The sequence below is a fragment of the Macaca nemestrina genome, chromosome 8 (genome assembly GCF_043159975.1).
Source record: "Macaca nemestrina isolate mMacNem1 chromosome 8, mMacNem.hap1, whole genome shotgun sequence".
NCBI classification, from domain to species: Eukaryota; Metazoa; Chordata; class Mammalia; order Primates; family Cercopithecidae; genus Macaca; species Macaca nemestrina.
Window position 1 is genome coordinate 141,312,532 of NC_092132.1, and position 16,717 is coordinate 141,329,248.

Below are 16,717 nucleotides of genomic sequence, written 5' to 3' on the forward strand. Positions count from 1 at the left end.
GTGTATAACTTGACTTATGTCTGCCAGGTAGAAAAATCGAATCTTTGTCCTAGAGGACATTATAACTGAGAAAGGAAAGACGATCACACAAAATCATATGTGGAAATACAGATGCAAAGATCATCTCTTGCCAAACACAACTTTGGTTTAAAAGAAAGTATATAATGAAGCCCATGGGAGGAGTGATTTTGGGGATTTAATTACTATTTAATCAGATTTTTCCATTATCTGGAATATTTAGAAGGGAATTAACCTAAAGAAGTTATAAGCATGATCATACTATCAATAACACTTCTTTGAATGTAACAAAGTTTTGTAGCTGTGAGGGATAGGATGCATGGAAAGGATCAGGTCTGTTTGTTGGCAAATATCATGGACCCCTTTACAAGAATAGTTTATGATGACAAAAAAATGTAATTTTCTGTCACAGCCTTATTAAGTGTTTTAGACAGCAGGGACAATAGGAGGAGACTGAAGTAATAACAGCAGCATGGTATTCTGAAAGAATTAGCATGCCTCAAAAAATTCTTAACGTATTCTCAAAATTAATCTGTCTTTGTGAAAACAGGGCTAGCTGTTTCAATTTGCATTAATCTGTTAAACCATGCACAAGTTCAGTTTACTCAAGTAACATATCCAATGTTAGCTTAATTAATTGATTGACCAATTTAATCTGATAAACCAATTATCTGACATGTCCAAGATAATGCCTCTGTAATATTAACAGTCTGCTCTCGCTGTTTAAGATATGGAAAGTTCTATACAATTAGATTAACCCACAAAATTGTCCTAGACCCTGTTCTTTGGGGGTGCCTTTTAATGGTGGCTGGGGGAAATTTAGAAGGATTAAAATAAACAGCAAATTAAAAAAAAAAAGGAGGTTGTGATTCGGGCAGTCATCGGATTCATCTCACAAGGAACCATCACCAAAGTGAATCCTCAATCTGCCACCATTGTATTGAGAGCCCTCAGGCTTCTGTCAAGATGTATTTTCCCACTGAGATCAGCCACTGGTGGTCCTTTTAAAGCTGATTCACTCAGATCAATATAATCAGACAGATGGAGAGGATGGCAACATGTCACAAATGATGACTTGCCTCAAAAGAGCCGACCCTGAGTGCATGACATTTCTCTGTAGATGTTCCTTTTGAAGAACCTAACTGTGCTTTCTATGGGTTTTTTTTTGTTTTTTGTTTTTTGCTTTTTGTTTTTTGTTTTTGTTTTTGTTTTTAGCCAATACCCTAACCCATCCTAATACCTTGCACAACACAGGGAATCTGGAAGATTCCTAGAACTATTTGGCTTGACTTAAACACACCAGAATGGTAGAGTCATGCCCAAGTAACTCCATAGGCTCAATGAGAAGCTTTATTCCTATAAGCAAAAATATTTCTATCAATACATGTCTGTAGTATAGAGAATTGAGAGTAAGTAACCATAGTCATTTACAAAAATACAAATTGTTGTGGGAGCTGTTTTATAAAAGTGTGTGAAAGAAAATAAATTCAAAAGAAGAAATTTTAGTTAGGATATAGCTTTAAGTAGCCATGGGTAAATGGCCCCATGCTAGGAAAACTGTTCCCCTGCAAACAGAAAACTTGCCTCGCTTAATTCTTTTCCAGTGTTTTTACTATACTGCAAAAGAGTCTTCCAAAAATGTTATCTCATATGCATCCCTAAATGTCTAGCCACAAACAATTATTAGTACCTTTTAAATCATCAAGTTGTACTCTCAAAAAAGAAGAAAAATATGTAACTTTTCCCAAAAATAAGTAGTGGGAAAATAGTAAATACATGCCATTACTCATTGTTGTTATACTTCTTTGTTCATTGCACTTTGCTTTATAAGATATATATTTAATATTCATGTAAAATGCTTTCTTGGCACTAGGTCAATATCTTCCCAATGAAGAGCCCATTGATGACACAGAATGGAACTTCTCTTCTAATTAAAGACCGCCTATTACCCAGCGTCCCTTTTGTCGCATTGAAGAACAGGGAATGTTTTATTCTTATTAAGAAATGGCCTTTCAGATTCAGTAACAACATGTTCTGTTCCTCAGGAAATAAGAGAAGATCGAGATAGGGCGCGGCTGGACTCCATGGTGCTGCTGATTATGAAACTGGACCAGCTTGATCAGGACATAGAGAATGCCCTCAGCACCAGCTCCTCTCCGTCAGGCACACCAGTGAACCTGCGGCGGCACGTTCCTGTGAGATTTCCACTTTCTACTTATTTTTCCATAAAAGTCGTATGTCTGTACTTTATACAGTCCCTCTTGCAAAGGAAACATCCTTGTTAATAGCATCTAACAACATATGACTCCAATACAGTACCATAAAGATAACCAAAATACTTCTATGCATCATGCATACATTCTAGGCATACTTCTATGCAAAGAGGCCACAGAGAAATGGGTGATACAAAAGAATATATTTTTCATTAAACAGGAAGGAAAGTCACCTTGGGAAATTATGCTTTGTAGTGATTGAACCTTCCTTAATTGCCAGTCTTCTCTGATATGAGAAAGACTCTATTAGCAAGTACTATGTCTGTCACTGTCCCACAAATTTGTATTGCAAGTAGAAGATTCCTATTATAGATTTGCTACATGAATAACTGGATGGATGGATGGATGGATGGATGGATGGATGGATGGATGGATGCTAGTTGAGCTAGCCCAACACACTACAAGAAAGAATTTAGATGAGATTAACTTGAGAAAACTCTAAAATTCACTTAGTGAGATACAGTGAAAGAGACAGAGCTGAGAATTTCATTTTATTATGCATCAATTTTACATAATACAGACACTCCTCTGAGAGTCCAGCACTCAAAATCTGGAAGACAGATTCTAGGATCGACTATACACTTTACATATTTACTATCAGCATCATATTAAATGACTTAGTTTGTACAGATCTAGGAAATGTGATGGTTGAGTTTACTTATAATTAAGCTATGAATCACTGTTCAATTCATGTATTACTTGTGTTATTCAATAATAAACATATTAAATCAAGAAATTTGTATTTACCTGAAATCAAAGCAGTAGAAAAACATATATATAAATTTAAGCATCTACTGAAATATAACTGTTGTCTATCAAATGATTTGATACATATTGTTCTGCCTCCATTTAAATTGTCAACTGGATTTTATATTGCCCACATTATCTCATGGAATATCACAATTGTTAGGTCTGTAAATAGAGATATATTCAGAATAGGCAAATATAATACAGTGGAAACATTATGAACTTTGGAGTGTGAAGGTCTGAGTTCAAATGCCAGCATTATACCTGACTTTCTGGGAACATAAAATTATTTAATTTCTCAACTGCGGGTTCATGTGAGAAACAGAGATATTATTTCCTAACTAATGGCTCTTTGGGAGGCATAAATGAAAAAAATGTATGTAAGAGGTATTGCATGGATCAAGCACAGAGTACATGGTTAATTCTCCTTCCTCCCCCTTGTACTAGACTCACTCACACCAGGCCTTGAGCTAGAGATGAATAAGACATATCCCAACACCCTGGAAACTGCTTTTTGATCTTTATGTTTTTCTGGGTCACCTCTTGTTCTTTATTTATGTTCCTTAGAATTTAAAGCTAATTTTAACATTCTTTCACCATCAAATATTTTCCCACAGAAGTTTCCACTCCTTTTGATAATTGTGTGGTGGAATAAGAGGATTATAATGGCAGGATTAGGACCTTGACCATCTACCAAGGAGCACTGACCCAGATACAGAGGACACACTGCCTCTGCCCCACCCTCATACTTCACTGTGAATTTATAGATTAGCAGGAAGAACAAGACACACAGTGAAACACTCACTGCCCCCCCAACTCCAACCCAGTTTGAGAATATTTATGAGAAAATGCCAGAATAAGTTCTGCATATAATAAAAACTATCAAGAATAATATAGTCTTTAAGGATGTCTTTAACATAAAAAAAAAAATTAAAGCACAGGTAGAGATAAAGGTTTAAAGGAGGCTGCATAGATAAAGCCTTATAAATTGGCTATGGCCTGATGAATCAACAGAGCCCAGGATCTGGTGGTTTTCTCCTTTGCAAGGCTGATTTTATCCAGGCACTCACAGTGTGCCAGTCTCTTGGTGCTTACTGAGATAGCCAATCTTGTAGGATGAATGGGGACAGGGGATGAGATGAAGACTAAGTATTTAGTGAGTGCTAACCTTTATGTAAGTTACTTCATTTAACCTCTTGACAGTCCTACCATGAGAAATCTGAGCTTCAGAGAGAGAGGATGAGTAATTTACCTGTGTTCACACTGATGGGGAGCGGTGAGTTATTTACCAAAGGTCACCCAGCAGGTGAGATTTGCACATCTGTCAGACTCCAAAACCTATGCTCATTCTGCTATATTAGAAGCCTTCCCAACATGCCAATATTTTATTTACAATGAGATACGTACAATTTCCAGAACCAGAATTCCCTGGTTGTCAGACAGTCAGGGCGTTTTCTTCCTAATAATGACATGTTTTGAAGTTTGAATTAGGAATAGTTTTGTAGTCAATGTTTAATTAAGGGAATGCTGACAGTCTCTTGGGATATTTCATTGATACATAGGGAAGTTCAGACACATACAGGCCAGAACCACTCTACCACCTTCGATTGGGCCTCCCCTGCTGTTCTGCAGTATCTTTTGGTCTCCCTGGATCTTCTCCCATATTTCAAGGTAGCCATTCAACAATCTTACTTGCACTTATCTCTTAGCATTCTTACCTCTTAACACCCTTGCCTTCCTCTTCTCATAGAAAAATGAGACCGTTGAAAGATGTCCCAGCATCACACCTGCAAACAGCTATAGGTGCCTCTTTGCCTCTTTCTCTCCTCCAACACCAATAAAAGATGTGTTGCTCCTGTCATCTAATACTGATCTGTCTCCACCCTCATCCCCATTCCTTCCCACCTGCTTTGCTCTACCAATTATTCAGACTCTCACTTAGGTTCAAATTCCATTGCTCTGTTCTGACTAGTCTTCACCCTTTTTCTCTATAGCAAGTATAGTTGGGACTACAGGCATGCATCACCATGGCTGGCTGTGGGTTTTTTTTTGTTTGTTATTGTTGTTGTTGTTGTTGTTTGTAGAGATGGGGTTTCTCTATGTTGCCCAGCTGTATGTTCTAGGGCTCCTGGCCTCAAGCAATCTTTCCACCTCGGCCTCCCAATGTGTTGGGATTACAGGCATGAGTCATCACACTCAACCTCTTTCTTGATTTAATTGTTGGCTATTGCTCCATCATTTCTCCCCACCCCTTCTCTCATCTGACAAATCCAGCAGTGCCAAAGCAGTCTCTCACCACAGCATTCTGTATTTTCTCCACCACCTACCTATTCAATAAATCCTTCCTTAGTTTGACTCTGCTGTTAGTGGGTAGGAGAAGAGATGTGGATGGGGAAGAGTTAATTGTTCTTTTTTTCTCTTGACCCTCTTTCAGATATTGCCCTAGTTCATCCCTTCATTTTTAAGCCAAACTTTAATCTCATCTTCATCTTATATTTCTTTCCTGATTTATAATTTATTTTTATTTTTTAGAGACAAGGTCTTGTTTTTGTTTGTTTGTTTGTTTTTTGAGATGAAGTCTCGCTCTGTCGCTGGAGTGCAGTGGCGCGATCTCGGCTCACTGCAACCTCCGCCTCCCGGGTTCAAATGATTCTCCTGCCTCAGCCTCCCAAGTAGCTGTGATTACAAGCATGCACCACCATGCCCAGGTAATTTCTGAATTTTTAGTAGAGACAGGGTTTCACCATGTTGGCCAGAATGGTCTCTATCTCCTGACCTCATGATCTGCCCACCTCAGCCTCCAGAAGTGCTGGGATTACAGACATGAGCCACTACGCCCAGCCAAGGTCTTGTTCTTTTAATTTGCATGCTTAATATTTGTTGCTCAGGCTGGAGTGCACTGGCACAATAAATAAATCACTGCAGCCTCAAACTCCTGGGCTCAAGCAATCCTCCTGCCTCAGCCTCCTGGGTTGCTGGGAATATAGGCATATATCACCATGACTGGCTAATATTTTTTTTTAATTATTGAAGAGATGGGGTTTCTCTATGTTGCCCAGGCTAGTCTAGAGCTCCTGGCCTCAAGCAGTTTTCCCACCTTCGCCCCACAATGTGTTAAGATTACAGGCATGAGCCATCACACACAGCCTCTTTCTTAATCATTGGCTATTGCTCCATCATTTCTCCCCACTGCTTGTTTTATCTGACAAATCCAGTAGTGCCTGTTCAGTCTCTCCCCACAGCATCAGATGCGATTGAATTGCTTCTCTTCCTTCACTTTCACTCCTCTCCTGGCTTCTGGCCGCTCTGCTGTTTTTCCTTGTATTCTTCAACGGTTGCTTTCCAGACCCTTCAATGGCTCCTCTTCATACATCTGCCTCTGAAATCTTATATCAAGATTCTAGACTCAATTCTCCCTTTGTCTGGCTTTGAATATTCTCCCTGGGAATCACCACAGCTTCCATTCCCTTCTCCATATTGAGGGTCACCAGTGAGACCTTTTCTTATGATCTCCAGATCAGAACAACCAATGGACCACAAGATGCACCCTTCCCTGAGTGGGTTGAGTGGTATAAGCACTTCTAGTACACACATCACTGGAGTCCCTGCCATGATATAAACCCCACAGAGAGCTCTATATTTCCATTGCCTGTCATAATTGGAGGCATAGGATAACACTGATGGATGGAGTCTTGCAGGAAGATGTCTTGTAGGATTAATTACACAAAGCAAGGTGGGGGAGTGGGTCACAGGGAAATTATGAGTTGGCAGTCGTAATGATATACCCAGGGTTTATTCAGTGCTTGATTTGCTTATGGTAGCAGTGGAAAATTAAAGGAGAGAGTGGATGTGAAAGATCTTGGGAGAGTTTTTGGGTAATTTCTCAAATTGAACAGAGGACAGAAGAGAAAATAATAAAGATTTGTACTAAACTACACATTGATGGTCCTATTAAAATTACTTATTTAGTTGTGTTTGAGGCCCCTGCAGAATATCATGGTGGTTACTTTAAAAAGTTGAATTCTGGGGTCACAAAGACCTGAGCTCTAATGCCAGCTCTGCCTTGGGATATGACTTTGGTCAAGTTATCTACCTTAAGCCTTGGCTTCACCCACCGTCTCTCATGTGATGATGGTGCCTTCCACATAGAGTTGATGAACATTGAAGCAGATAATGGTTGTACAGCCTTGTCTGCCAAAGGTAAAAATGCAAAAAATGGTAGAGTTTTTTTTTTTTTTTTTTTTTTTTTTTTTTTTGAGACGGAGTCTCGCTCTGCCGCCCAGGCTGGAGTGCAGTGGCCGGATCTCAGCTCACTGCAAGCTCCGCCTCCCGGGTTCACGCCATTCTCCTGCCTCAGCCTCCCGAGTAGTTGGGACTACAGGCGCCTGCCACCGCACCCGGCTAGCTTTTTGTATTTTTTAGTAGAGACGGGGTTTCACCATGTTAGCCAGGATGGTCTCGATCTCCTGACCTCGTGATCCGCCCGTCTCGGCCTCCCAAAGTGCTGGGATTACAGGCTTGAGCCACCAAAAAATGGTAGAGTTTTTAAAAGTTATTATTTCACCTTGGAATCATTATACGGTTTGAAAGATGCAAGATTACTCTATTATTTATCTAATCAAATCACAAACAGGAAATTAATGCAAAATATTTCTAATATACCTAAAGGTCAAATAGAAATGACTTATAAATTACCTGCTACTTATGACTATGCATTCAATGTTTATAAATTATCTGCTATTTAAGACTACTTGATGTTGATCCAATTTGAAAGTGTAATGAATCATATTCTTAAGGTAAAATGTTGTTTGTCTTTTCTATGCAAAAAAAAAAGGACATGGCCCTGATCCAAAATCACTCCAGGCATCAGATATTTGGTCAGAGTTATGTCTTTTACACACATGCACACACACACATGCACGCACAGACACGCACATACATTTAAAGAGAATGTAACATTATTTTTTGCTGCATATGTCTTTTGCACCCTTCCAACTGAAGAAAATTTAGTTTCAATGCTTTTGATCACATAATTTTATAGCAGAAATTATAAAATTACTTCTATTATGAGAATTAAGAAAGGAAAGGTGGCTAGGCACAGTGGCTCACGCCTGTAATCCCAGCACTTTAGGAGGCCAAGGCGGGCGGATCACAAGGTCAGGAGATCGAGACCGTCCTGGCTAACATAGTGAAGCCTCGTCTCTACTGAAAATACAAAAATATTAGCCGGGTGTGGTGGCGGGCGCCTGTAGTCCCAGCTACTCCGGAGGCTTAGGCAGGAGAACGGCGTGAACCCAGGAGGCAGAGCTTGCAGTGAGCCGAGATTGCGCCACTGCACTCCAGCCTGGGCGACAGAGGGAGACTCTGTCTCAAAAAAAAAAAAAAAAAAGGGAAAGGTATTAATATTTGTCAGTCTAGTTGTTTCTTCATTAAACTGTATTTAATGATCATGTTCTATCTGCCAGGAACTATAGTAACACCTGTGGACACATCAGTAAACAAGACAGGTGAAGTCCCTGCTCTACATAGATTCTAACAGAGGAAGACAGACAAGAATTATAAAGAGAGATGGATGCACAGATGGATAGGTAGATAGGTAAATTCATAGAAGATAGATAGAAAGATAGATAGAAAGAATATATAGTAGATTAACAAGCAAAGAGGATTGTAAAATAGAGAATGATATGCTATAGAGGTTGAAAAGAGGAAAGTTCTTTGGTTTAAAATGTCAACGGATGCTGCTCTGAGGTAGTAATATTCAAGCTGAGATCGGAGTGACAAGAAAGGGCCAGCAAAGGGAAACACTGGGACAAGGGACAAGAAAGAGCATAGGGCCTAGTCCCTGCTGTAGACATCAGCTTACTGTATTAAAAGAAATGACCAAGAGCAGATAGGACCAAGATGCAAGAGAATGGCAAAGCTAAGACCAGAGAGTTGGGGTGCAGGACATGATATTTGACTATGTGAACCATGGCAAAGTTGAGACGTATGAAGAGCATACATAGATATATTTAACTCACAGTTTTCTCAGATTGAAAGCCTAGAGTGATAGGTGCCTTTGCTCCACCCCCTCTGCAATTTCCCCCTCCCACCTTTCCTCTGTGCAATCTAACCACCTATAACTCAAAGAAAGCATATGATATATTAAATGCACAGCCTTTGCAGAGGTTACCAGGTAATTATATCCACTCAACAGACATGTCTTGACCTCACACTATGTAGTAGTTGCTAAGAAAACATAATAATATTAATAATAACAATATTTATGGGAGTAGCTAGCATTTAATGAAAATTATTAGGAGCCAATTACAAGCACTTTGCTTTACACTCATGAAACTCCATGAGTTTCTACTATCATTATACCCATTTTCAAACAAGGGAATTGAATGACACATGACAAAACATAATTCCTGCCCTCAGTTTATTAGATAGACATTTGAGCTAAACTATTCCAGTCCACCGTAATAGTTGTCACCATAGAGGTTGAATAGGAACATAGAAGAGATCGAGGTAAGGAGAAATGAGAACTCTCTTTGTATTTGAAATCCAGTGTCCCTGTGAGGAACTCTGGGCAGCGCTGTATAGCCAGAGGAGTGTCAGTGAGTGATTCAAGGTCATACAGTAAGGAAGGTGTGGCTGTGGGTTTCTGCCTTCTAACTTCTCTGCAGTGCCCTACCTAGCCACACTCCTGGCCCTTCCAATGCACACTAAGCTGTTAAATTACCAAACAATATGTTGCCTCTTTCTCAAGTATTTGCAGACCCTCTGATGAGCACAATGGTTCTTACAAAATAATGCATCATTATGTGTGACACATCAGTATCAGTTGTCAGCAACTCTTTAGTGTATTCGTGTGTATTGAGAGAAGGAAGAAGTGACAAAGTGCTGGAGGTAAGAAGAAGGGCATTTGGGAACATTCGCACATCCTTCATACCAGTGCATTTGTTTTTAATAGGATCTGGAATCAGGATCTGAAAGTGGAGCAGACACCATTTCAGTAAATCAGACACAAGTAAATTTGCCTTCTAACACTGAGCCCACGGACCTCCCATCTTCCACCCCAGTGGCCAATTCTGGAACCAAACCCAAGACTATGGTGAGTTCTAAATGATAACAAACAGTCTTTATGAGTAAATGTTGATGATCATCAGGTAAGAGTTGATATTCATTCAATATAGAAGAAATACTGTTGGAATCTTAGCCATAGCGACTTAACAATATTTAATTTATTTGATTAAGTACAACCCTAGAAACATGTTGTTTGTTTTATAAATGATAACACAAGTACTTCATTGAAACAAGTCATGTATCAAGAATTATTCAAAACGTGCTAATTAAATTTCATTGCTAGATACTCAGAGCTTTAAAGAACCAAGAATGCAAAATCTGGAGATGGCTTTCCCTACGCTATTGTCCTGCTTACCAGTTAGAAAATTGTTTCTCTAAGATGTGATGAATGATAGACGACAGACGATGATGGATGGATGGATGGACAGATAGATTGATTGATTGGTAAAGAGAAAGAGATGATAGAGATAGATGTAGATGGATGGATAGATAATAATTATATAAAGATATTTAGATTGATATAGACACAGATAGATTGATTGATAGATAATAGGTTTATATACAGAGATATATAAAATCACCCACATCAAAAACTTTCTGTGGGAATTAAATGAAAGAGCACATATAAGAAGTGCTTAGTGAAATGATTGGCACAGAATAAGTACTGAATAAATGTAAGTTACTGTCATTATTATTATAGTAGACTTTACAATGTTATTAAAACAAATTATTCCACATGGTATAATATACTGTGAAAGGAGGAAACTGCTCTGGTTTGAAATGCTTCATGTGTAAATTGTGAATAAAAGACATTTTCCCTTAAGGAAAGAGTTGAAATGCAACAGGAAAATAGTATTTGACTCTAGAAGGTAACATTTATGGAGGAAGTAATTACCACTTCAAATATCTAAAATCCCAGTAGTTCCAAAATAACCTTTCCTAGTTTAGTGAAAATCATAGCGTCGTATTATTTTTTATGCCCATGGTAGCTTAACACAAAAAAACAAGTTTGGATTGCTTGTTCACTGCCTTTAAAATAAAAGTCAAGTCTAAAATAGGACTCAGAAGATAATGCTCTGATTTTAAAACATGATAGATTTGCTGCAATTGCAAGAAGAATGAAAATATATCATTTAAATGACAGATATGCATGGTTTAAATATTTACATAGAAATTAAATTCCTTATGTTATTTATATCTAAAACATTTTTATGGAATAAATATTTATTGAACATCTACTACATGCCATGCACTAGGCTACGTGAAAAAGACTTGGAGAAGAATAAAACATATTCCCTGTCTTTAAACAGCTTACATTCCAGCAAAAGGAGGTAAGTATGTAAACAGTGAAATGCTATACAGGCTATAATAATACTGTATATATTGGGAATAGGAGGAACTGGCAAGATAATTCATTTTTTAAAGCACCTGCTACTATCCTGCAGGGCAGTTCTTTTCTCCCTGATATAATTACCAATGGCATCCACTTTCTCTCTTGGAACATACAAATTTCAGTGAGTGAGTGTCTCATAATTCATAACAAAGTGTTGAAGAATGTGTGCAGTTGCTTGGTCTTTCTTCACTTACCCCTGTGTTTATAAATGTGGTCAATACAGTTACACAGAAGTACATACATATACACACACATATATATATACATATATACACATATATATGTATATATATATATTTTTGAGATGGAGTCTTGCTCTGTTGCCCAGGCTGGAGTACTGTGGTGTGATCTCCGCTCACTGCAAGCTCCGCCCCCCGGGTTCACGCCATTCTCCTGCCTCAGCCTCCCAAGTAGCTGGGACTACAGGCACCCATCACCACGCCCATCTAATTTTTGTATTTTTAGTACAGACCGGCTTTCACTGTGTTAGCAAGGATGGTCTTGATCTCCTAACCTCGTGATCTGCCCGCCTCAGCCTCCCAAAGTGCTGGGATTACAGGCGTGAGCCCCCGCGCCTGGCCTATTTTTCTTATTTTTTAAGTTCCAGGATACATGTGCAGAACGTGCAGGTTTGTTACATACGTATGTATACGTGTGCCATGGTGGTTTGCTGCACCTATCGACCCGCCATCTAGGTTTAAGGTGGGAATGTAAATTAGTTCAGCCATTGTGAAAGTCAATGTGACAATTCCTCAAGGATCTAGAATCAGAAGTATTTGACCCAGCAATCCCATTACTGAGTATATATCCAAAGAAATATAAATCATTCTTCTGTAAAGACACATGTACATGTATGTTTATTAAAGCACTGTTTACAGTAGCAAAGACATGGAACCAACCCAAATGCCCACCAATGATAGACTGGATAAAGAAAATGTCATACATATACACCATGGAATACTATGCAGTCATAAAAAGGAATGAGACCATGTCCTTTGCAGACATGGATGAAGCTACACTTTTGTTTTGAGGGGAATAATTTTTTCAATTTGTGTGGGGGTGTTTTCTTTTTTTCTTGTTATTGGTGTTGCTATTCTTCTAGGTACACCCTTTTCACTACAGTTCAAAAGTAATTATTGGGCCATGGATCAATTTTCTGGTTGGAATATCAGAATGAAGAATTTTGTCTATGGGAGATTAAACAGATACTTTCTCCCACAATTTGGAGCTTAAGGAATAAATGATATGTAATAGCAGTCTAGATACTTTATGAAGAGAGAGAAAACTGTGATAGCCTACAGAGCTGTTCTTTTTACCATGAACAAAAGTTTTAATTTTAATATTAAGTAGAAATATGAAATTCGAAGAACACCTACTTAATACATCAAACTATAATGAACTAATCCTCTGCTCTGTAATGACAATTTGACAGCATGCCCACCTTCATTCCATAATTAAGGTTACCTTTGATTTGCTGCTATGAAATCTGTTTATAGTGGTGACCACAGTAACAACCACAGAAATTTGGCTTTCCTTTTGTGTGTAAGGTCTCTGGGTTTCTAAATGCCTATTTTTCAATAAGATTATTTTTCTTTTAAACTTATTCTTAGAATAGGACCAATGAGTCATCGTCAGATTTTTCATTAATTCTATGTATAGATCATGCTGAAAATTAAGCATTAATATAGATTTCTGAGATATATTTCATAAAAAAAATGAAAAAGTTAAAATGTTAAGTTATCCACTGTCAAAACACACATTAGTAAAAAGAAGAGGCCTATTGTGTCATGTCACCAAGCTCATCAATTTCTCTCCTAAATTCTGTTTGGTTCTTTTGACACAGTCTCACAATACCTTTCATACTAGACTCTTCCATAAACAACCCGCAGCCCCTGTATCATTTTATGTAAAGTGCTTTGATTCATGTACAGCAGTACACTGATATCACTCTTTCTTCAGTGGCTTGAGTTGTTCCTGGTATTTATTAATATAGGATTGTTTCATGAAAGGTTTTAAAACTGAACATTAAAATCGCTGAGGTTTTGTGATAGTTGTTTTTCCTAAAGATACTTTACTTATAAGCACAGATATTCATTAAATCAGTATTAATCAAATATTTATGAAAAAAAGAGCCAAGCCCCAGATAACAAGACAAAAAATTGCTGTTTGTAAAATAAGTAACTGAAGGAACAAGGAGAGTCTAGCATTCTACTGTGTAGAATAACCAAGATCATCATCAAGAGTACACAGGATATGGTACCCAGATCCTCAAGGCTCCTGAACACTATACTACACCCAGATTCACAGGCTTAGCACCTGGATTCAGGACTAATATAAATTGGCTTGAGCTGTTATTATATCAGAAACAAAATGTCACTAATATTTGAATACTCAGTGTGAACAAGAAAAGGTTTACTGAACAATAAAAAACAACGCCTGGCTCATCAAAGCATAGTGTGGGTTACATGCTTCTAACATCATTTTCTAAATCATACATCCACCACAGATTTTACATATATGTTTACATATGTATATGTGTGTGAATGAATGTGTATATATGTATACACATAAAATAGATTATATATGCATATATTTGTGTACTTGTGTGTGTATATATATTCGCATCAGATGTTATTTTTCAAAAATAACATATTTTCTGAAGTGTTATTTTGATGTTATTTTCAAGAAGCCTGTGTTGAATAATTCTTAACTATGCAGAATTTTTAAAGCGAACCAAATTAGTAATTATTAAGTTCTTATGTAATCATATAATCTGTCAGTATAAATGATATTAATTATGTATAAAACTGTTGCTCAGGATAAACACAGAAACAACAAATGCAGATCTGTTTATTGTTACCAATGTATAGTGTAGTTTTGTTTGTATCTGGGATAGAAGTTTCAGCTCTGGAATGATCTGAGAAATAGTTTCAAAACAGAAAAGCTTCTAAGGTAGAACAAAGGTTAATGGGTGCCTTTTACAAATAATGATCAACTTGTTAATTATTGCCACTGAAAAAGAATTCCATGTGGCGCTGCTTAAAAATAAAAATTACAATGCCAATAAAATACTATTTCAGTGGAGAGTTTATTAAAGATGTCTAAGACAGTCTGATTGGGAGTATGACATTACTCCATGATGAATTAGCCACAAGGGATTAGGAAAAAAAATTCTTATTTTGGAATTTATTAATCAACTACATTCCTGAACCTGTAAAATTATATTTTAAATTATGCATGCATAATTTATATATGCATGCTTTTACATATTTTTATACATAATTTTTAAATGTATACATTTACACATTTCTGGGAACACTGTCAAGAACTCCATCAGATTTTAAAGACTGTGTAACTCCCCATAAAGAAATGCTACATTTGAGTTTTCATAGTTCAGTCAGTTATTCAGTGAAGTAACTCAGTGTTGAACATGTGAACATCTTCGCTATAAATAATAAATATGCTGCAGGTACACTGACAAGGATGACTTCGTTTGGGTTTATTTCCTAATGGATCATCGCACGGTATTACCTTTGCAATAAATTAGGCCATACTTTAGGTATATTTGAAAACTGATTCTTCTATGAAACTATAAAATGTCATTTGCATTTGTTCCAACTATACCACATATAAGCAAGAATAAAACTGATCCAAAAACAAAAGAAAAACCACCAAGGTTTTCCCTTAGTAATTTCAATGTAAACCAGGTTTTATATTTCTAAATCCAATCACATATCCCATAGATATGATCATTAAACTAAAGTCACTGTGCTTGTGATATATGAGTGAGAGGTAATAAAACTGAAACACTAATATTGAAATTCTACCTTTCACATCATTTTAAAGTATCATTTAAAATTAAATTTAAAGGCAAAATTTTAGTGATAGCTTTATTTTGTTTCACCATGTTATTATATACTATATGTTTGCTTAAATGGTTTTCAGATGAATTTTTTAAGAAGATTGGCAATTTTCCCTAATGCTGTTCAATATTTAAAACAAAACAGAAAGATAAAGTACTTCTTTTACAAGTAGAAACTGCAAATGTTTATTTTCACTGAAGTCTTGGGGAAAGAATTCAAGGTAATATGTAAAATTGGCTAGAATTTAAATAGTATTTTATGGTATCACATGTGTTATTATTAGTTTTCACATCCTGAGGAAAGAAACAGTCAACATACTACAGGAAAAAATGATATACATGGAATTTGTAAGGGAAGTTTAGACAACTTCTTCAGAAACATCAAAAAATTGGAATTAATGCAGTTTTTAATTAAAACATTTAAACACAAATGTAATAGTCTTAGAAAAGAATGTCTTTTGATGTAATGCTTTTGAATGTGGCAATTTTATTTTGACATGACAAAGCCATCACATTAAAGTATGTGGATTTTTAAAGAAAGATTTGCTTCTGTTGGTAAGATCCTCATTGTTTATGAGAAAGGAAAACAGGCAAAATTATAGCTTTTTAAAGAAGAATTGAGCCACGAGAGAGCTGGAAAAAAAGTTTCTAAAAAGGAAATTGTTCAACGATTGTTATAATGTGATATTTCTTAGAATTCTATGATTTAAAAGCATAGAGGATTTCATTCACCTAGTCTGAATTTTGAAATAATAAATAAATGTGCAATTCATTAACTCTGGACCAAACAGAAATATTTCCACAGCCATTTCTTTTATATTTCAAATAAATTCAAAATTCTCTCATTTCTTGTTGTTTTAAGATACTGACGTCTGTTTCCAATTCATTTACATGTTAACTCAAGACAGTTTTGTCTGTGATGGGTTAATCCATCTTCACAGTCACCTCCTCATACACATCTTTCCACTTTGAATCTTGGAATTTCATTCTGTCGAGAATAACTTTTATCTTTATATATATAATACTAAGCTCTGAACACATAATAGTTAAATAATTTTTGGGGCTGGCAAACTTGTTTTTCTCTCTTGTGTTTAGTTTGTAGTAATCTGGTTAATTAAGTGTCTGGAGCAGAATTCATAAAACCAAAAGAAATATGGGAAAAAATGAACATAAATGAATGATAGGTTAGACTTGAATAGATTAACAGCATAAAAAATACCTAAAAATCATTCCTGCAACCTAAGATTTTAGTCATATGAATAGTACTTTGCATGTTATCATCATTACAATGAGAAAAATTTAGTTTTTCCATGGACCGATGTTGATTTCTTGAATTCAACTCATATTTTCGTCCAA

At 36.6% G+C, this 16,717-nt stretch overlaps 1 protein-coding gene across 7 annotated transcripts in view; it reads left to right on the forward strand.

Moving 5' to 3' along the window:
- Positions 1–16,717, forward strand: part of LOC105491127 (DLC1 Rho GTPase activating protein) — a 520,902-nt gene that overhangs the window by 201,385 nt on the left and 302,800 nt on the right. For all 7 annotated transcript variants that reach the window (XM_071068619.1, XM_071068618.1, XM_071068615.1 and 4 more), the window contains 2 exons: positions 2,064–2,213; positions 9,994–10,134. In XM_071068619.1, coding sequence (XP_070924720.1) covers positions 2,064–2,213; positions 9,994–10,134 — 291 coding nt within the window. The remainder of the gene's footprint in view (positions 1–2,063; positions 2,214–9,993; positions 10,135–16,717) is intronic.